We start from the raw sequence: 20,880 nt of genomic DNA on the forward strand, positions 1-20,880 counted from the left end.
TCTTTTTCAAATCAAGTTTATTTGTATAGCAAATTTCAGCAACAAGGCAGTTCAAAGTCCATTACGTCATAAAAACATTAGACATTGACCAATTATGAAACAAGCAATAAGTGCTACATGAAATGCCATCATCAAAATTATCAAGGATCATCATGAAGAATAGACTTCAACCAGAAGACCTGAGTGGTCTTAAAGGAAAATATGTTGGGGATTGAAAAAGAGGCTAAAAAGCGGCTAATAACAAACAACACAGCAACCTTCAATTCTCGTTGAGAGCAGGGCACATTTACACTCCAATCTGTCCATTTATGTGTATGTGCAGTTCTCAGCCAGTCCAGTTTGCTCTTTGTTTGACACAGATCTCTTGACTTGTGTTTTGCTGTAACTCTATGAATTTTCCAGAACCGTCCAGGCGGAAGCTCTCAAGATTTGGCTGTTTACAGCAATTAAGCAATTTGTTATTTCCACATCTCTAAATATCTGAATTCCTTCCTGGCTTTCCAGATCAGAGTGGAATTCAAACACAGTACATTTGATTTTGATTTTTTTTTTAAAACATGCTGTAGTGCAAAACAGCCAGACAACATAATTATTAACTATTAAACATAATTTTAATCCTCTTCAGATAAAACAGCAACTACAGATCTTTAATGTATCCTGGTGATAAGCCATTCAGTGATTTTATAATCTAGTAAAAGTATTTCAAAGTCTATTCTTGGAGCTACGGGGAGCCAGTGTAAGAACTTTAAAACTTTGGTGATTTGCTCTGTCTTCCTGGTTTTAGTGAGAACATGAATAGATGCGTTCTTGATCAGCTGACGCTGTCCGAGTGACATTTTAGGCAGACTTGTGATAATGCTGTAGCAATAATCAATGCAACAATGTAACATTAGTCCTTAAAAAAAATCAGATATGATCTCATTTGTTTGGATTTAAAAAAAAAAAAAAGAAAACTAGTATTGTAACATAAGCATGCTGAGTTAACATGCATGTAGGCACCTGCAAATGTTGGCTATTTTGACAGAAGCTGCTGTTTGTGGGTTAAACCAACACGGATGTGAAAACTATGCTGTGTCAATTCCAGAAATGCTTTTATTTGAAAAAAATGTAAATATTAAATAAAGTCCTTGCCACAAGAAACAGGTTACACAAACACCCACTCTGTCTCTCAGCAACACAGCGAGCTGAATGACTTGCATAATAAATGTTAACGTCATGAGATTTGCTCATCAGAGTTGCAAAATAAGAGAAGCGATAATGTGCACACATGCAGGTTTTAACCCACACTGCCTTGCAAGCCTGGGTCTTTCTCAAAAACAAAAAAACAAAAATGTAACGATTGTGAGAATGTCTGTCACAAAAGCTGCTTGCATAATGTCTACCATCATATGCACAACCGCAGAAAACTTCCGCTTCTTCTTTTTTTTTTTTTGCAAGGATTTCAAATCTTACCACATTTCATGACATGCTGCTGGTCGGGACATGCAAAGTTTCAGATGATTTCCAATGAAAAAAGAACAAACAAAAAAATCCAGTTTTTACACTTTGTAACATAAAATAAGAAAGTTTTTGAAGCTGCACAACCACAAACGAAATCTGCTGTCTACCTCATCTTCCAGTTTGAAACTGAAAAAAAAAAAAAATGAGTGTGTAGAGAGACTTTAGCTCCAACCTGAGAAATGCTTGTTTCATTTCAGAGTAGTAACTCATTTTAATTATTCATAAAAGCTAAGATATCCCAAGCAGCATAGAAAGTAAAACTTTTTTTTCTGTAACAATCATAACAGATTTAATAATAATAAAAAAATGTTCAAAATAAAAAACAAAAATTTACATTTTAAAAACTTTTTCATATCCTTCTTAGACTTAATAAGAGATTTATTTGTCTGTACATTGCTCTAGTTTCACTGATTCAGAGCTAAGAGTTTATGTCCAGGGGGACCTGTTCCGTCCAGAGAGGATGACCTGATTTCTTTTCTCCTGGAGTCTTTTTCCTGCACAGCTTGCACGAGAGAATTGTTATGATGCATAAGCCGATTAAGACAGTTATTGCATATATTGGTATCCAAGTAGTGGCTTGCCATGTCAGATCAGTCGTGGCTTTGGCGTGCCCTGGAAGAAAGTGGCAATAAAAGAACAAGTCTCAACATTTGTGATTTTGCAACACCCAAGAAGAAAACTAGCTCAGTGGTAAAGAGAGCTTACCCTCTGCAGCAACAGTCACGTTCAAATTTCCAGACTTTTCCACTGCATGCTTCTGCCACCCGTCACCAGGAGCGTGAATCCACTCCTCTACCTCACAGAAATACATGCCGCTGTCTTCCGCATTAGACTTTAAAACCGTAAGGTCAAATTGGCGAGGGGAGGGGTGATCATATCTTACAACGGCATTCTTGTCGCTGGCTTTTAAGGTAGAATTTCTGTAAACTGTGAATATGGTTTTATCTTCGGTGCCTTGCTGCCGAAACCATGTGACCTGGAACTGGGATTCGTTGCTGGATTGTTGGGTGATGTGACAGGGAATGGAGAAATCCTCTGCAATGCTTATGTTCATCTCTGCCTCCTCTTTTCCAACGGACAATTTTTTTTCTGTGAGAAAATGCAGAAAAGGATACTTTGAGCAAATACTAGTTGAATGCATTAATAAGGCAAAAACCTAACTCCCTGGGGAAAAACAAAAAGTTAGGGGGATTAAATGACTTTGCAACAAAGAACACGATAAGAGAAGAAAAATATACATAGGCGCAGTGAGAAGTAGATTGTGCAATGAAAAAAATACTGAGAGAAAAGTGTTATAAGACAACAGTCAGAAAAGAAGTGGTCATCTTGAAGAAGTAGAAATACAGAAGTCAGGTTTTGCAACACAAGTAAACAAATGTCATACTGACATGATCTACAGATAGCCCTTGTGGGGAACCACCTGTGAATGATTCTCAACAGTACACCTATCTTTTTTTTTTTTTTAACTCTACTCATGTTACATTTCTAGAGAACAAAAGCAATATTGTATTATTCAGGTACATATTGTACATTAATCTACTCCATCTTCAAAATGTAAAGTATGTCGCAGAAACACTCTTGCAATATTAATTTACATGCATTTTGTATCATTAGAACTACACAATACATTTTATTATATTTTGTGTGACTGACAAAACAAATATGAGCATCAATGTGAAGAAGGTAAAGAATACATGGGTTTAAAGTTCATCATGGTCTAGTATCAAGCCCTATTTACACCAAAACCCCTCAATTAAATCCAGTTCTGCTATTTGCTTGTTTTCTTCAGTAGTGACATGGGAGATGGTTTGTTGATGGGAAGACAAACTGAGGTGAACACAGGTTAGACATGGAAGGGATTTTGTTCAGCGGTTGTAAAGCACTTGAATCTGGATTTTCACCTTACAGCTGAATAAGAACCCTTAGTGTATAGTCAGAGATACAATGGAATGGTTTAGGTCAGAGGTCATGGATGCGTCAGAATATATAGTCCAGACCTATTTTCTATTTAGAATTTGTGGCCAAATATGTTCACCTGTGCTCGCCATCTTATTTGATTGAGCTTAAGCTATTTTGCAGAGATGAATGAGAGAATATTTCAGTCAACATCTTTGCAAAGCTGGTGAGAACATGTCTCAGAATACTTGCAGCTGCATATGCAGTTTATGGTAGTTTCACTTCACAATTATGCTCTACTTTCTTTATGATTATCACATGAAATACCAATAAAACACATTAAAGTTTGTGTTTGTAATATGATAAAATCTCTCTCTCTCTCTCTTTATAAACATGAAGTGTATTTTAAACTTTTAAATGCAGCCATTGGATATAAATAAGAAGGGACGAATGTAAAGTACACCAGAATCAGAAATTATTAAAGAAAATTAAAATTAAGAAAATAGAAACTTACCTGGTTCAATGACATTAACGTTTGTGGTCGAATTTTTTTCTGAGAGTAAATACCATTCTCCCCAGGGATCTTGTTGGTACTCCTCCACCTTGCACATATAAATGCCTTTGTCTAAAATTCTGACTTGCTGAATAGTTAGTTCAAAAGTAGGTCCGTCAGTGTGCTTCATGCTGATCCGTTTCATGTCACTCTCTTTGATCTGTTTCCCAAACGTAATGATGCCATTAAGGTCTGAGGTCAGAATGGTCCTATTTCCAGCATCTTGTTGGAGTTCCCAGGTGACAGCGTATAGAGAAATCTCAGATGTTCTTGAGGTAACTTTGCAATCAATTTGTATGTCAGTATTTATTCTTTGGACAATGATGTGATTGGAAGATATGGCAAGTTTGCTTGCTAGAAAGGTGAGAGACAAATAAGTACAGGTACAAAGGTGAAAAGCTGAAAGCAAAACTACAAAACAAGTCATCAAATTTCTGCGTTACCTGGATTGTGCACTTGCACATTCACCAGATTGGATGGAGAAAGCTTTTTGTAAACGTTATGCTGGAAAACTGACACCATACATTGGTATTTTCCTGCTTCCCTGTGGCTGGCACGAAGGATTTTCAGATTGTGCATGACGGTGTTACCCTGGTTGTCCACCTGCACTTGGTAACGGTACTGGTCTCCAGACCAGCTGATGGAACCATTTGAGTATAGTACCACTATGGTATTTAGGTTGGAGTCTTCTGTCTCCTTGCTCCAAGTAAGAGTCATCGGCACACGTGGACCTGATACTTTGCACATTAATTGTACGTCGTTTCCCACAGTCACCGTAGGCTCTCGATTTCTCAGTGCCATCTTTACCGCTGACTCTAAGACACACATTGAAGTGGAAAGAAAAAAAAGATAAATCAAATTGATAAAGTAATATTAAAATTATGTATTTATTTTTTTGTATTTATTTATTTATTTTTTTTACATTTTCTTGTGTGATATTATAGTTTGACCAGATGTTGGCAATAGGGTAATCACTAGAGGAGTTATGAATGACTAAGTTGAGCAACCAGGGAACCTTGATAATTTATTTTAACCTAAAGGCAATCTTGCAACAGGCCATCCAGGATCTAACCGTGTCATGATGAGGTCAGAATACCCCCAGCATTACAGCTACTACACCATTTTTAGCTGTGGTGGTTAAGTATGGTGCATCTCCACATTCATATTTGCACACGAAAAGTTCAGTCCTAGGCTCATCTGACCAAAGTGTGTGGTATTTCTGGAACAGTTGGTATACTATGTGACCACTAAATGTCTCTTTTTGTACAATAGTTTGTCTGATGTGTCACAGACAGAAAGTATATCTTTATTAATCAGCTGTCTTAAAATAAAAATGTGTAGGTTTCATCATTTATCTTGAATAAACTGTGTAAAACAAACACACACGTCTTACCAATAGACTTCACATTGACGTTGACATTTGTCGTCTGGCTTTGGGTTTTGCCGTTGGGTTGCGTTTCAGAGACAGTGCACTCATAGGTACCCGAATCAAGCTCTGTAACATCAGCCAGCTCGAAGACAAATTTGTTCGTCGTCGGACGCGTCACTCTCACCTCACGACTTGTAAAAGCCCCTGCTTTTTCTGTGACACCGTTCTCATTTAGACTGATGATGGTGGCAAACAAAGATGACGTGGAAAGTGAGGCCTTGCGTTTCCAGGTGACAGAGAGCTGACCTTTGACCCCATCAGCTTCACAAATAAGCTTTAATTTCTCTCCTGGTGCAGGAGGTTGCGTCACGTTTTCCATTTTGACTGAGAGTCCACTTTCTGTAAGCAGATAAGGCAGCAGATGTGACTGGGTTTGACAGAAAATGATGATAGAAAGCAAATTGTTATCAACTTTGTCATCAGCAACCTCTCATCACTGAAAACTAATGTATACTCCTTTGCAAAAGAATTTATTAACTTTGAATACTTTCACTTTTTCACTTTTTATTATCTTAGAACCACAAATTTGGAGTATTTTTAATGAGTTAAACAATTTCAATCAATTCTAGTTTGATAGACACAAGCAGAATAAATTGGAGGATTAAAGAGAAGTAACATGTTTTCTCAAGTTTATTTTTTTTTTAATATGGAAAACGTGATTTATCTTGGTATATACCTGAGTCCCCACTTTGTAGGATAAACTCAAATATCCATATCTGAGTGCATATTTGCCTGTTTGTCTTTGCAAAATCAATTAAACTGAGTATAGTTGGATTATAAATCTCTGTGAATGGCAGTTTTTAAGTCTAATCACAAGTTTTTGTAATATGATGAACTATCTATTCATCTCTCTCTCTCTGTATGTATATATATATATACTTATATATATATATATATATATATATATATATATATATATATATATATATATATATATAAGTATATATATATATATATATATATATATATATATATATATATATATATATATATATATATAAACATACAATGTATTTTAAAATTCACCTGATTCGAATTCTGTAAAACTAATCTCCTATTAAGCACTTTTTGTTATCCAAGTATTAGTCAGTATATCCAAACAATAATCAACTCGCCCTGCGCTGTGTTGATGTTAAGTCAAGCAGAAAGGGTTGAGCTTTTAACAAGTTGATGTTGAAAGTATGTTTTTAGCTGCAGACACATCTGTTGCTATATATACAGCTTGGTACACATAAGCCAGAAAGTTCAACATTTGGTTTTTTTTTTGTTTGTTTGTTTGTTTGTTTGTTTTTTACCAAAACACATTTTGTCATGTTTGCTGTGCATTTCTGTTTTATATACTTCAATTATATTCATGTTAAATGGGCTGAAGACAAAGGCAGGTCACCCTTTCAGATTTTTTAATTAGCAAAATGTTTCACACCATACTTCACATTCCAGCTACATCACAGTCGACTACTAAGTGGTGTTATCAGTTAAAATTAATCACATTAGAGTACCTTCTTGTGCAAAAAACAGCGTGTGAAGGGGCATGAATCATTTTACAAGGCACTGTCTAGGAGTTAAGGATAATTTATGCAAAGATTTAGTTCAGCTTGAGTTCATCTCAACCAACCTGGAGTATAGATGTTGATGTCCATGGGCTGGGAGTCTTGAGCTGCTCCTTGATTAAAGTTTCCGTCTTCTCTCTCCTCTGGCCATGCCCTGCAGCTGTAACTCCCTTTATCCGTAGTTTTCACTGGCTTTATCCTGAGTTGGTAGTTATTATTCAAAGTCCGCGTGGCTTTTAGCTCTCCATTTCTCTCTCTGTCGATATATTCTTGCCTCACAGTCAGAATGCCTGTAGGGCCGATTTTGGCCACCTCAATTCCGTTCCAGAGCCACGCTACGGAGAAGAACCGTTTTGCGAGGTTCTGTGCATTTATGCCACAAGAAAGCAACAGCTCCTGCCCCTCCTGGACTGCATTCTGTGCCGAAATACTCACTTGCACAGCCGACATGCTTGTCACCACTACAGAGGATAAAACAATACAAAACGCCATGAACTTCTTTATTGAGAAGCCACAAAAATATGCTAATGAGTGCTGATTCATTTCAAGACATGCCACTTAGTTCAGGTCACGAATTAAAGTAGGTTAAATGGTTGCTTCATCTTACCTTTAGCTTTGACTGTGAGGGGAATTTTCTCTGCATCCTTCTGAGAAATCTTGTACCAGGAACGATCAGGATCTTGGATCCACTCCTGAGCTTGGCAGTAGATCTGACCCTGGTCTGACTGCTCAAGCTCAGCAATATTAAGCTTGTACGTGGCCTCATCTAATTTGTCTAATCTAATGGCTCCATCTCTGTAGCGCCGCTCAAAACCCTCACCTGGAGCCAGTGTGAAATCTCTGTCCAAAGAAATGATCGGTTTAGCGTCTTGTGCCCCTTCTTTATGGAGGTACCAGGCGAAAGCCAGATGGACGTGCTGGATGGTGTTGGTGGAGGCTTGGCATGTCAAAGAGAGAGCTTCCCCTTCATCATAGCTCAGTGAGGTGGGGGGTTCACTGGATGTAACACTTAGGGAATTGTCAATCACTGTAGCAATGCAAGAAAGATAGACATTGTACCATTTACATTTTATAGCCATGCTTACAGGTGTTGCAGCTAAAAGAATAACTAGTTACCTTTAACAACTGTCTTTGCAGAGTAGACTCCATTGTATGTATATTCTGGATTGACTACGGTGCATTCATATTCCCCGTCATCCTCCTTCTGTAGGTATTGTATTTCAAATATGATTGAGTTTGAATCAACATGTTTGATAGAAATCTCATTTTTTTGTATACGAGACGAAAAACGAGCATAGCTAAAGTGTGAGTCACTGGTGCTCATGACATTGATTTCTTGAAAGGGCTTTGCAGGATCTGTCATGCGAATCTCAAAATCTTTTTTAGAATTGGGGTTGGAAAATCCACTTGCGTTGCAGGAGATGGAGAGCAGAGAGCCGACCACACGATACAGGGGCCCAGCCTGAATCTCAGTGTTCACTTGGGCCTCTAAGGAACAAAGCAAAGGCAAAACAGAGACAATGAAATTAGTAATAGGTAATGACTGAGGGTTTGTGAAACTAAAGCTCTAGTGGCTACATTGGCTTGTAAAATATGTCTGCTTGATGATATAATGAATGGACAGATGTGAGGCAAACGTGTACAAAAGACTTGTGGACTTGGAAAGGCATAGCTCTAAATTTATTTGCAATTGCATTCCCTCTAATTACTTCTATAGGATTTTTAAATAATGTTGAATAGGAAGTAATATGATCCATGTTTTTTTTCCAACAATAATTTTTTAAGTGCTATTTTCATTCACCCCATTTGCCCTGGCATCATATAATTCTTTGTAAATACGGTCTAACTTTGTGCAATTTAATCTCAGTATAAATCCAAGAGATTTGAGAAAGTCTTGTAGGTTTGTTTGAGCAAACAGCATCATGAGGATCAGGGAACAGGGCAGACTGGTCAAGGGGTTAAGTTGTAAAGATGATTAAATAAATGGTAGTTAGGTTATATAAACAACATCCTTCAAAACTGGAAACCATAAGACACAAGACATGGCTAAAACATGGCCATCCACCAAAACTAACGGTAAGAATTAACCACAGAAGCAACCAAGAGGCCTATCTTAACTCTGGAGCAACTGCTGAGATCTATAATTCAGTTTAAATAATCTGTCTACAGAAACTATTAATCATGCTCTTCACATATCTGCCTTTAATGGAAGATTGCAAAAAAAAAAAAAAAAAAAAAACATTGTTGAAAGAAAACTGAAAAAATAGTTAAACATCGGACTGTATAACAGCTTTCCCACAGCAGAGACAGGGTAGCCGGTCAAAGTTGATGGGAAGAAGGATGTTAGAGCAGGGGTGCCCAAAGTTGGTCCTCGAGGGCTGGCATCCTGCATGTTTTAGTTCTCTCCCTGGTGGTAGCAACAACCTTTTCAGCAGGTCAATGTTCTTCTTAGGCCTTCTAACGAGACATCATTTGATCCAGGTGCGTTAAACCAAGGAGAGAACTAAAGCATGCAGGATGCCGGCCCTCGAGGACCGACTGTGGACACCCCGTGTTAGAGACTCCGAAGCACTTGAGACTGGAGGTGAATGCCCTTATATGGTATGTACACAGACTTCTCAGCAAGCATCATAAACAAGACACGGTCATTTCTGTATTTCAACAGAGGTCTGAAGCAAGCTTGACTCATACAGACCTTTTTTCAATTATTGAGGTGATGAGTATGCATGATACCATCAAACAGGAAGTGCTTGGCTGCTGGAAGTCCAATCTACCAAAAAACAAAGTGACTGACTTCCCTCAGCTGAGGATATCAGCCACAGCAGGTAGTGGAGTACATTGTCCCGCATATTGAGGGAAGCGTCAAACCTATGACCTGGAGACAGAAGGCTAGGCAGCATCAAATGTAGAACATTTGACTGAAACTTCCTCCCAAAGGCTTATGAACTCTCTGCTTCACTGAATTATCCTTTTTTGGTATTTTATCTTTTTTGCCTGTCCTGTGACACCAGCTCCCAACATGTTATTTTATTTCTTGATACCTAATATTTTATGTTAGTTTTATTGACTTTATCTATAGGTGTATTTTTTGTTACCATCTTGCTTTAAGAGTACATCACTTGTCTTCTGTCGACTAGTTAAAAACTGAACATGAACATTACAAGAAATATGAGCCTCCACATTTACAGAGAATGTAATGTTACAGTACAGTAACACTACTACTATCACGACTACCACTAATTATAACTATAGTAATCATTATTATGATTCCTATGGAAACAGAAAACATTACTTATATATTATTATTATTTACTTAATAATAATAATAATAATAATAATAATAATAATAATAATAATAATAATAATAATAATATGCATATGTATTGCTGTTCAAAGTCTTTAAATATAAAATTACAATTACAAAGACAGGGGCTTAGTAAGATTCAATTTAAACAATGTTTTTCTGTATTAAGACTATTATCGGAAGTAATTCATTAGCTTCAATTTACCTAATATGAATTATTAAGAATAACGACCCAAAACGAGACTAAATATTAAGTGAACTCGCTCCCAGAAGTCAAAAATGTTTTCAAGGTAATCACAGAAACACGCGAAGCTTATTAGAAACTTAAAACTGGGTTGTAACTTTTTACCTTTTAGGTGGCTTATCTAAAATAAGAACTAGTCAATTCAAGTTGAATTCATTAATGATAAATAGTCCCAATAAGTCTCACATTACATATTGACTTTAACGTGACTTTACGAAACACAATATAAGTTCAATAGTTGTCCTACTTACCGCATAGTAGAAATAAACCCAGTGAAATCAATAAGAAGGGTCTCCACGGGGAGAACACCGAGAACTTCATAGTGAACGCATGCAAGACGTTGTTCGCAGCACACACTAGATTGTGTGTCCCTTGTCTAGCGAATTTGGCTGCGTTAGTCTTCCCCTCGACATTAGGCAAGAGGAAGAAACATACATTTCCCGGTACAATGTCAAGAGAAAAGGTACATGCGCAGCGAGCAGGTAATAGAGTTAAGTGGGTAAAGAGCGACTTGCTGTTGCAGTTCTGCGTAAGGACTTCCTTTGGTTGATCTCTGTGGTCGGAACAAAAGACAAGCCGCGAATGCTAAAGCTACAGATTAGAGGCGTTTATTTTATGAATAGTTGTGGAAAGTCACTGTACAGTGGACAGTACTGCTGTGGGCAACACCCACAGAACAGATCATACCTGTTCAGTTAGTAGTATAGCCATGATAATAACATTAGTATATTTCAATGTCTTTTTAAAACGGAGCGGGGTTGATAGACGTTGCTAAGTAACAAGTAACATAAAAAATGTACCTATTTCTAAGCAGCGTGAATTTGGTCCTAAAACGACTTCAAATGCGTCCTTAAAACATTAATGGGACAACACTGCCGCCTAGTGGTAAGTTGTCAGACCTACAGATTCGTCTCATGATCTAAACTCGTGCTCGTAGCACAGACAGCAGCGTTCTCCAGCTTCCTGATCCTGTATTTGTTAGTTTTAATTTTTTACTTTAAATTGTTAAAACATGGACTTTTATGTACAAATCATTAGCTACATTATAATATGAAGAAGTTTTTTTTTTCTGAATTTGTGTGAATATCAGCCCTAACAAACCAAACTGCTGAATTAATCGTCGTTAACATTGATTAAATAGTTCCCATGGTTTGTGTTTTAAGTGGTTTATCAATATTTTTTATTATCAAGTATGCACAGGTCCTGATCAGCAAATTAAAATATCACCAAAAAAATTGCTTCTGAAATTCAAAAGGTAAAACCAAAAATATAGTACCTTAGGGAAGTTAAAAATTATCTAAAAACTAAAACATTCTTATGTAGACTATGAATGTTTTATAACGATCATCGTATGCAACAAGGAGGGTTAAGCTATGAAAGATAATGACAAAAGAATGTGGGTCTTCATACAGTACTCAATCCAGAGCATATTAATAGGAGGTTGAGTGGAAGAAAATGCATGTCATTAGTAACTGTAGCCTATAGGAGCACTGCGAAGAGTTTGAAGGAGTTTGCAAGGTGTTGCCTCCAGCTGGAGTCAGTAGTTCATGAGGAACCACATTCAGATGAATCAAAGACTTGGTTACAAGTGCTGCCCTTTTCAGATGAATGTAACGTTTTCATTTAATTAAAAAAAAAAAAAAGAACAAGGTCTTTCAATGCTGTAGTAGCTTTGATGGTTCTTTTTACAAGAATCAAAGGATACATGAACGCCACAGTGACAATGTGCCGCTAGATGCTCCCTACCGTCGTAGCCCTCCAGAAATTTGCAATAAAATGCTAGGTCTTGGCAATCCTATGTAGTTTTTTGATTGTTTAACATTTGTCACTCATTACTTTTGATTTTATTTGACTCTTGTAAACGTAATCTCACCCCTTTGTAGTATCCATTCTCTTGGACTCGTTCCTTATTTTCATAACTCCTAACTCCAATTATAATATGTAGAATCTTTACATATTGTACAAATTAATACACAGTTCGTTTGTACTGCATTACAAATTAATTACAGATGCATATGTTTTTAAGTTTGTTCTCTAAAGCATTGATTGATTTTATTTTATTGTTACATTATTTGAAACTGATAAATTGAAAAAAAAAAAAAAAAGATTTTCAATTACTGTCAACATTCCAAAAGTAGGATTGTTTATTACATGACTGCATCTTTGACTCATGAACAAACCTGGTTTTTACCACCTGTAGTTCCTGAAGCCTCCACCAGAGGGGAGGAGGTAATTGCTGAATTTGACACACCAAATTCACTATCGCTTATTTAGGGCAGTTTGCTGGCGAATGAAGCACAGTGATAGTATTATCGTTAAACCAGCAGAGGGAAACATAAGGTAGTCTAAAACTTCCTGCTGTGTGGTTGTGCTACCGTAAAGTTTGATGATATTCAGTGAACCAAAACCATCAGATGACATGCTTCATGTTATCACTGACAGTTGAAACCTTGCACTATTGCCCAGGCAGCATGGATTCTGTGTCTCTCAACCGGGGACATTGGTTTCCAAAGAAAATACAAAACTTACTGAAATCTCAGGAGTAAGTAACTAGGAGTTACTGAGGAGTAAGTAGGGGAGAGTAAGTATCTACAGACCACTGAGCCATCATAAGATGCTTCTGAAATTGTCTAAAGGCCAAGTGTGACTTAAGAAAGAAATACAACAGTTGTACCTCATGTCTTTCCTACACCTGTGTGTAATGGCTCTTGAAACTTTTACAATGCTGAATCTCTTAAATGGGCTGTGCTTTTCGATCTCCTCTACTATAGTAATCCATGTTGCTTGTGAACCTTTTTCTACTCATGTTTTCCTCCCACCCAACTTCCTGTGAATATACTTTGACAAATCACTATGTGGACAGTTTCTTTAGCAATGACCTTTCGAGGCTTACCCAACTTGCTGAGGGGGTTAGTGACATTGTGTTGAAAGCTGTCAAGACAGCGGTTGTCGCCATGTTTATTTTGGCTATGACAATGTTTTTGTCTTAATTATTCTTTTTTTTATTATTACTTGTTACTATTTAATATTCAAATTTTTAAAGAAACTTTATTTTGGATTTTAATAGCGATAGCTCGTAATTCCTTCAATTAATTGATTTGCTTTAGTATCCCTCATTGTGCAATGAGTTTTTTACTTATGATACACAAGTTTCACTTTAACCTTTTTCAAAGATATTGTAATTTATTGAGATTCATTTGTGACAGACTATACCAGTGAATGTGTCCAAATGTCAAGCTCGAACGTTTGTTGCTTTCCAGTTGTATAAAAAAGCATTTTCCTTTTTAAAAAAAATTTCAAAGAAATTTCATCATCAGACAGTGATAAGCAGAGTAAATGTAAAACACTGATTTCAAATTGTGATTTTAGGTTATCTTTACCAGAAAATCATAAAGGAGAGTGTCTGACTACAGTTCATGGTTCAACCAGGAAATCAACCTGCAAATGATTAAAAAAAATAAAATAAAATACATAATGAAGGTTTTGTTGTGGCTCAGTCAAAGTAAGAATCAATTTCTAATTGTGGTTTTCTGGTATGATACTAAACAGGATATTTATGTGGAAATAAACTTCATAGGTGACCTAATTTGTGAAATTTTACAAAGAGGATTGGGCAAAATATCCTTCAAATAGATGTAAAAAATCTCAAATCTTTGATTATCACTGACTGTTGAAACATTGCATTAATGCCCATGCAGCATGGATTCTTAGTTGTCATATAAAACCAAGATCCCAGGGGAGCACGTTTTTACGCATTGTAGTTCACACACTGATGCAGCATAAGACTAGTTGTTCACTCTGCCAAAATGATTGGAATTAGAAAGATTAAGACATTTTCAAATTCGAAGCTATGCCTCGATTTTGATAAAAGTGGCAGTAAAAGTACAACTTATGTACATCTCTCATTTAAAGTATAAGCAGGTTTTCCCTGTAAGTCAGCCAGAGTAGAGGAGAGTAAGTACACTGAAAAAAATAACTCTTTGGATTAACATAAAAAAATCATGGAAAGATTTTCCACCTGATTACTTTGCTTTATTTCAGCACTATGTAATTTTGTTACTCCGATTTAAAGGAAATGTGTTGGTTCAACTTAATTTATTAAGGTTATTCCAATTTAAAGCAAATGTGTTGGCTCAACTTAATTTATTAAGGTTATTCCAATTTAAAGCAAATGTGTTGGCTCAACTTAATTTATTAAGGTTATTCCAACTTAAAGCAAATGTGTTGGTTCAACTTAATTTATTAAGGTTATTCCAATTTAAAGCAAATGTGTTGGTTCAACTTAATTTATTAAGGTTATTCCAATTTAAAGCAAATGTGTTGGTTCAACTTAATTTATTAAGGTTATTCCAATTTAAAGGAAATGTGTTGGTTCAACTTAATTTTTGTGGTTGATTCAACTTATTTACTTTAGTTGGACCCAATGTAATTTAATAGAGCCAGCCTAACTAATTTTACACTGATAACTTCACACTACTTAATTACGTTGATCCAACTCATGAAAATTAAGTTAGCTGAACAAACATGCTTCATGCTGAAAGAAAGCTATTTAATCGTGTGGAAAATCTTTCCATGATTGAATTATGTTAAATCAAAGACATTTTCTTAAGTGCTATTAAATTAAGTGTTTTAAGACCACACTGAAAGAAGAAAGAACACTCAACAATGAGAAAAAGTACAACATGAACTGTATTTTCAAAATTGTTATCCATTTTCTTTTTACACAGCACAAAAAACAGCTGAGTTGAAAGTTGAAATAAACAACAAAAGGTCAGTTTTGTTTTTCCAGAAAAAAACTGGGCTGTGTTTAGTATAGATCAAATTCTTAACAACATAAAAAGTGTCAGTAAATTCGCTCAACTTTGCGAAATGTAACAGTTAAAATTTAGTTTTCCATTGCGGTCTTTAGAAAAACATGTAAAGATAGATTGCCCAAGTTGTTCATCACTTCCACCCCGTCCAGGAGAATCCCAACATCCTCAATGGCATCGCCAGGCTCTGCACTCTCCGGTCGGATAACGAAGATTCCACAGACGGTCTCGGCCATTTGTGCACCTTGATGATGGGAACAAGGGTGGGGATTTGGGGAGGAGAGATTTCACATCTCATTAAATAAAAAAATAACTTTACACTTGTTTGGCTGACTCACCAACAGCTAAGGTCCATCAAAGACCTGTCTGTGTTAATTGTGAGTCCAGTGGTAAGATTTCCCATTTAGAAAAGGTACCATATTTTCTACATTTTCACAAAAATCGTCTTATAATGCGGTGCACCTTGTGGTGCGGAAAATACGGTATATTGTCTCATATGGAAAAACATGAAGAGAAGGGATGAATCCCAAAGAGGCCCCATATTCCATGGCCTGTTCTCCTCAATTGAAATGACAGTCTGAGGATCCACCACACAGACTGTCATTCTAAACCAGTCCAATTTATGTGCAAGTACAAAGCCCTGACTCTGTACACAAACCAAACATCTTATACATGAAGAACCTGTCTTATTTCCTGGATGGAGGAAATGTCATGACTATGTGTGGTAGTTATTTCCAAATAGATCAGTACTAACATCTTAGGTAAAGTTAGTTCATATTTTTGTCTGCGTATGAAACAATGCTGTTAGAAAATAAGGCTAAATAAAACAGGCCAAAGATCTTTTTGTGGAGTTTAACTCACCTAAAAATCCTCATTTTAAACCCACTTAACAATAACTGTAATTATATCAATCTTACTAATGATTATCCTTTTCTGTGGGAGAAATCTAAAAGCATCTCAAAAGTCAAATTAAAATTGAATGTACCCAAGTGAAAAAAAAAGTTTTAATGATCTTCTCTTACTTTAAATTTATTGGTAATTCACAGGAAGTCCAATTAACTCCAACTATCATCACCTCTTTTGTGGACACAAAGATAAATTAACATACCATGTACTCTTTCTCCAGCTTCTCTGGATCTTCATCCAGGTATGCACCCAGACCTTTTAGGATCCACCCTCGTCTGACTTCAGCAGTGTTTTCCTAAATATGCAGATCAGAAAACAATGAGAACAACCGCAAAAATCCAGCAGTATACTATAGGGTCACATACTTGAAAACTTAAATTCAAAGGAAGTCACAACGAAAGTGATCAGTGGCTTGCAGTCTATTTGAAAGATCTTTAAAATTGTTATTCTCCTTTCATTATGCCATGACTAAAATTAAGTTTAACATTTTATTTAAACTTCTAACTGAAGCTGTCACTCCTTACAGTTCCACATCCCCACGCAAATAAAGACAAATAAAACTGACTTGCCAAATACAAGTTTAGCTGAACCCTTATAATCGCTCTAACACTAGATTCAGTCATTTTAGATCTGGCAAAACTTATCATTAGCCACTGCAATCTAAAACTTGATGGCCGATGACCCCCTTCACCAGTGCTTATGTAGGTGGATAACAGACGGGTGATGTTCTGAAAGAGATCAGATTTTCAAACATTAAAATATGTAATTCACCCTGAGCAGAGTTGTATCTGAACATTCAAACTTTTAGTACAAGTCTCTTGAATGCATCATGAATCAATCAATCAAATTTTATTTGTACAGCACATTTCAGCAGAAAGGCATTTCAAAGTGCTTTACATAATTAACAACAGAAACACAGAGTCATGCAACATTTAATATACAGTGAAACAGATAAAAAGTAAAGTCAAAAACATTAAAAACATTGAAGACATTAAAACCGCACTAAGGCTAATTTAGCTAAGCAACTCTAAACAGGTGGGTTTTAAGTTGAGATTTAAAGGCACCCAGTGTTTCAGCTGTTCTGAAACTGAATATAACCACAAGCATGTATGTACAGAACAGTGGTGAATTGAACATGGTAGAAAGCAATGAAAATATAAAACATAAAAATCAAAACAAAAACCTCAACATTTCAAAATTAAACCGATAAACTTAAAAATTGTTTTTGAACTACAATTATTTATGGAAAAACAAGTACAATAACAAAATACATCTTTAGAGCAGAGGAATATATGTATTTAAAAAATAAGAAAGCTCAAGTCTGTTCATGGACTAATAGGAATAATGGACAATCCTCTGAGTGTTTCAGCCAGAAAAAAATACTAGAAATCCATAGCTAGCAGGTGGACATTTATGTGGACATTGCAAGCACATTTAAAGCTCTAACAGCAAAGGTTTCTGCAGGTTCCTCTGACTCAAATTTAATACTTTTTATTATTAATAAATGAAGAATCTGTATTACGATATAAAGCCACAAAAGTGTGTGTGCATCCAATGTCCACTCTGCATTTACCTACATAATAACAGTACTGAAATTAAATAATAATAAAAAAAAACATTTAAATAGACTTATGTTTGGCCCCATTGTTTACAATCCACTAAACCTCAGACTTCAGAGTTTGTATGGCACCAGATGCTGAATTTACATCAGTCCAACTTTTTTCCAGGGAGTTTTAACAACCTGAGGAGGAGCAAAACTGTGACATTTATGGGGTCCGTTTTTTGTCTTGACAGCAGCTTTGTGATCCTTACACTGCTTCATGTGATGTTAGCATGATTTGAGTACATCAATTACATAGAAACGTGACCGAACATAGAAAAAAATGTTTTTTTTTTAAGTCTGATGATTTTAATTTGCATCTTTTTATTTCGATTTTTATTTTGATTTAGACGGATGAAAATAGACTGAATCTTACCTTTTTCAAATTAAGCAGATCCAAATCAGGAATCTTCCCGCTTCTCTTGAAAGAACAGTTTGAAGTTTTCCGACACAAGATCTCGCGTGATCTTCCGTAATTTCGCTAGCATCTCGCGTGATCTTCCATAATTTCGCTAGCATCTCGCGTGATCTTTCGTAATCTCGCCAGTGTCTCGCGTGATCTCCGGGTCTCGCTAGACCCTCTTCGGCGGGAGATTAGTCTGACTAAATTGAATCACGTTGTCTCAACTCGAATACATTTTATTAACGCTAGGTTGTTGAATTTTATGTTTATTTGACGTGATTTTGTCATATTTGCATTTGAAACATAAAATAATTCTGTTAAACATGTTATTTTTTATAAATGCAATAACCACTTCAATTCAGTTGTGCTTTGACACAAGCATGGAGCAAGCAGGAAATGGTGCAAATGTTAGAAAAACGCTGATTAATTACCAGCTAACCATCACTTCATGTGATGTTAACACATGTTAGCCACTGACATGAGTACATCATTTACATAGTGTGAAGGTATCACTGTTAAATAAGTTGGTTTCAACTAAATTTGCATTCATCTTAATCAAGTAAAGTCAATTATTTGGTCCAAAACATTGCAAATTAGTTGGTCTGGTTCTATTAAATTACATTGGGTCCAACTAAAGTAAATAAGTTGAATCGGGATCTGCCGTGATCTCGCTCGTCGCCTCCAGCACAAGATCAGTCTGACTATAATGAATCGTGTTATCTCAACATGATTCAATTTCATAAACGTTAAGTTGATGAATTTCTTGTTTGTTCAACATGATTTTATCACGTTTTTGTTTAAAACATGAAATTATTGTGTTAAAAGTACATGATATTTTTTTATTAATCTAATAACCCCCTAAGTTCATTTTTTTGAGTGTAACTACAGAGTTGAATAAAAGGCATCTGCTTCAAGCTGCTGATTGGCTTTGTTTACTATTATCTCTCTTTGTTGAGGTCTACAGCACGAGGTCTAGAATCGTTTTTTTTTTTTTTCTGCAAAAAGAGGAATATTAGGTGAGCTAGGGGGAATTTGATCAGCACATTTGAAGAGGAAGTGTTTAGAAACAAGTATTGCTACACACGCATGTTCCCCACAGAACAGGAATAGGAAGTATGAAGAGGACAGAAGAGAAAAAAAAAACAACAAATCCTCATCTCAAAGCGTCACAACTGCTCTCACTGTGAACCACAAAGGTTTGCTTTTTTTTCTTCTTTTTTTTGTCTTCTCTCTTAACGAGCCTTGAGGTGCTTCTGAAGCTGTCGACTGGTTTTCTTCAGTGGAAACTTTACCTCAGTGGAAACTGCTGGTGGAAAGAAAGATGAGCGACTCACTGGAAAGGACGACAGACTGTCCAGTGTCGCCACTCGCAAGCGGGTCCAGTCTGACTGACGAGAAAGAGAAACCAGGAGGTGCAAGCGAGCTATGTTGGCAAGATGGAGGCCTACCTGTGGAGCTACAGAGAGGGATGGAAACCCTGAGGGTGAACAGAGAGCTGACCGATGTGACCCTATGTGTTCAAGGGCAGGACTTCCTCTGCCACAGGGCCATTCTGGCTGCTGCCAGTCAGTACTTCAGGTAAAAGCAATCCAGTTCTCAGTGAAGGCATTGTGGTGGGACTTCTAGCTTCACTGACCCAATGTGTGTTCGAACAGGGCCATGTTTTGCAGTGGCCTCAAGGAGAGTCATGAGGAGCGTGTGGAGATAAAAGGCTTGGACAGCGGGACCATGCGCTCTCTCTTGGAGTACACCTACACCAGCCGAGCCCTCCTCACGCACTCAAATGTCCAGAGAATACTGGAGGCAGCCAGCCAGTTTCAGGTACAGCAGCTTGATATTTTATAAAGATTCTCAAATGTTTTTCTCAAACAACTTTCACAAAGGGGCTTCATGATTGACTTTTTCCCAGAACAAAATGGTGCCGTCTACCGCCGAACAACCAGGCGTCAGTATATACCAGACTGTGGGATATTTGTCGCTGCTTTGACATTCAATAATTTGAAGTAATTTTCTTGACTACTTATTATAAGTCAATTTAGTTATTTGAGGGCTATGAACATTATCTACCATCATGAGGTTGTAGGGTTAATTAGGGGTCATTCTCTGTTAACCAACTGGAATTGGAATATAATGATATAGGATGTTATGATTATTCATCTTCATAACTCACAAAACTAAACACTGGAATAAAAATTTAAAAAAACACTCAGAAATTCTGCAAATGCGTTAAAGCTGTAAAAGAAACTGACCACATTTTTATTCGCCATTAATAGAAATGATCATTTTAAATCAACATCAAAAGCTTACGTGTTTAGAGCTCTTAAGTCGCTGAGTCTGGTTGGATCAAGGGTCTTTCTCTGTCATTATTTACGAGAGTCTTTTGATTCAAATGGAAATTGTAGTAGGGACAATACAGAGTTTGCAATTACGTTTTACTATTTAATTTTGTTATTTGTCACGTTTGAGTATTTTTATTATAATTTATCCTCAAAATTTGCAATAAATTTGAATTACAATGAGAAAAACCTTGATACACCAAGGTTCAAGGAACTAGGTATTAAAAAAAAGGTTGTTTACAGGTTCAAAATGCAATAGTGATGAAGTGGGGCTAAGAATTGGTGAAGGGACAAAATGAGTGGGACCCATGAATAACACAAAGACTATTATCATAGCCCATTTGTCAG

At 36.4% G+C, this 20,880-nt stretch overlaps 2 protein-coding genes across 4 annotated transcripts in view; one reads left to right on the top strand and one right to left on the bottom strand.

Annotated features, from left to right (window-relative positions):
- On the bottom strand, positions 1-11,088 carry LOC106919841 (immunoglobulin superfamily member 3-like). Of its 2 annotated transcripts, none has more exons than XM_014990472.2 (9): positions 10,728-11,088; positions 8,045-8,416; positions 7,536-7,955; positions 6,994-7,389; positions 5,343-5,717; positions 4,393-4,764; positions 3,911-4,303; positions 2,206-2,589; positions 1-2,112 (listed from the first exon to the last, which is right to left on the bottom strand). In XM_014990472.2, the coding sequence occupies exons 1-9, from the start codon at positions 10,795-10,797 to the stop codon at positions 1,919-1,921; spliced, it is 2,976 nt and encodes a 991-aa protein (XP_014845958.2). In that variant the 5' UTR covers positions 10,798-11,088; the 3' UTR covers positions 1-1,918. The 2 variants fall into 2 exon arrangements, with proteins under 2 accessions (XP_014845958.2, XP_087872500.1); XM_088016374.1 differs by lacking the exon at positions 10,728-11,088 and adding an exon at positions 9,624-10,201.
- The window catches only part of klhl6 (kelch-like family member 6), a 21,987-nt gene continuing 10,574 nt past the window's right edge, over positions 9,468-20,880 (top strand). Inside the window, exons 1-4 of one of the 2 annotated variants that reach the window (XM_014990475.2) lie at positions 9,490-9,529; positions 19,296-19,392; positions 19,477-19,774; positions 19,852-20,017. In XM_014990475.2, the coding sequence (XP_014845961.2) occupies positions 9,527-9,529; positions 19,296-19,392; positions 19,477-19,774; positions 19,852-20,017 (564 nt within the window). In that variant the 5' untranslated portion in view covers positions 9,490-9,526. Of the gene's footprint in view, positions 9,530-19,295; positions 19,393-19,476; positions 19,775-19,851; positions 20,018-20,880 lie in introns of both variants that reach the window. The other variant, XM_014990476.2, reaches the window with a different exon arrangement.

This window comes from Poecilia mexicana, unplaced genomic scaffold (genome assembly GCF_051168715.1).
Source record: "Poecilia mexicana isolate PSO_F unplaced genomic scaffold, ASM5116871v1 scaffold_2, whole genome shotgun sequence".
Classification (NCBI taxonomy): Eukaryota; Metazoa; Chordata; class Actinopteri; order Cyprinodontiformes; family Poeciliidae; genus Poecilia; species Poecilia mexicana.

What these genes read in the sequence shown, in the direction of transcription:
- LOC106919841 (XM_014990472.2), bottom strand. Translation starts at nt 10,797, where the DNA reads ATGAAGTTCTCGGTGTTCTCCCCGTGGAGACCCTTCTTATTGATTTCA. An exon ending in TGTGCAAGTGCACAATCCAG is followed by an intron (nt 4,304 to 4,392) that starts GTAACGCAGAAA and finishes TCACCTTTCTAG; the next exon opens with CAAGCAAACTTGCCATATCT. An exon ending in CGTGACTGTTGCTGCAGAGG is followed by an intron (nt 2,113 to 2,205) that starts GTAAGCTCTCTT and finishes ACTTTCTTCCAG; the next exon opens with GGCACGCCAAAGCCACGACT.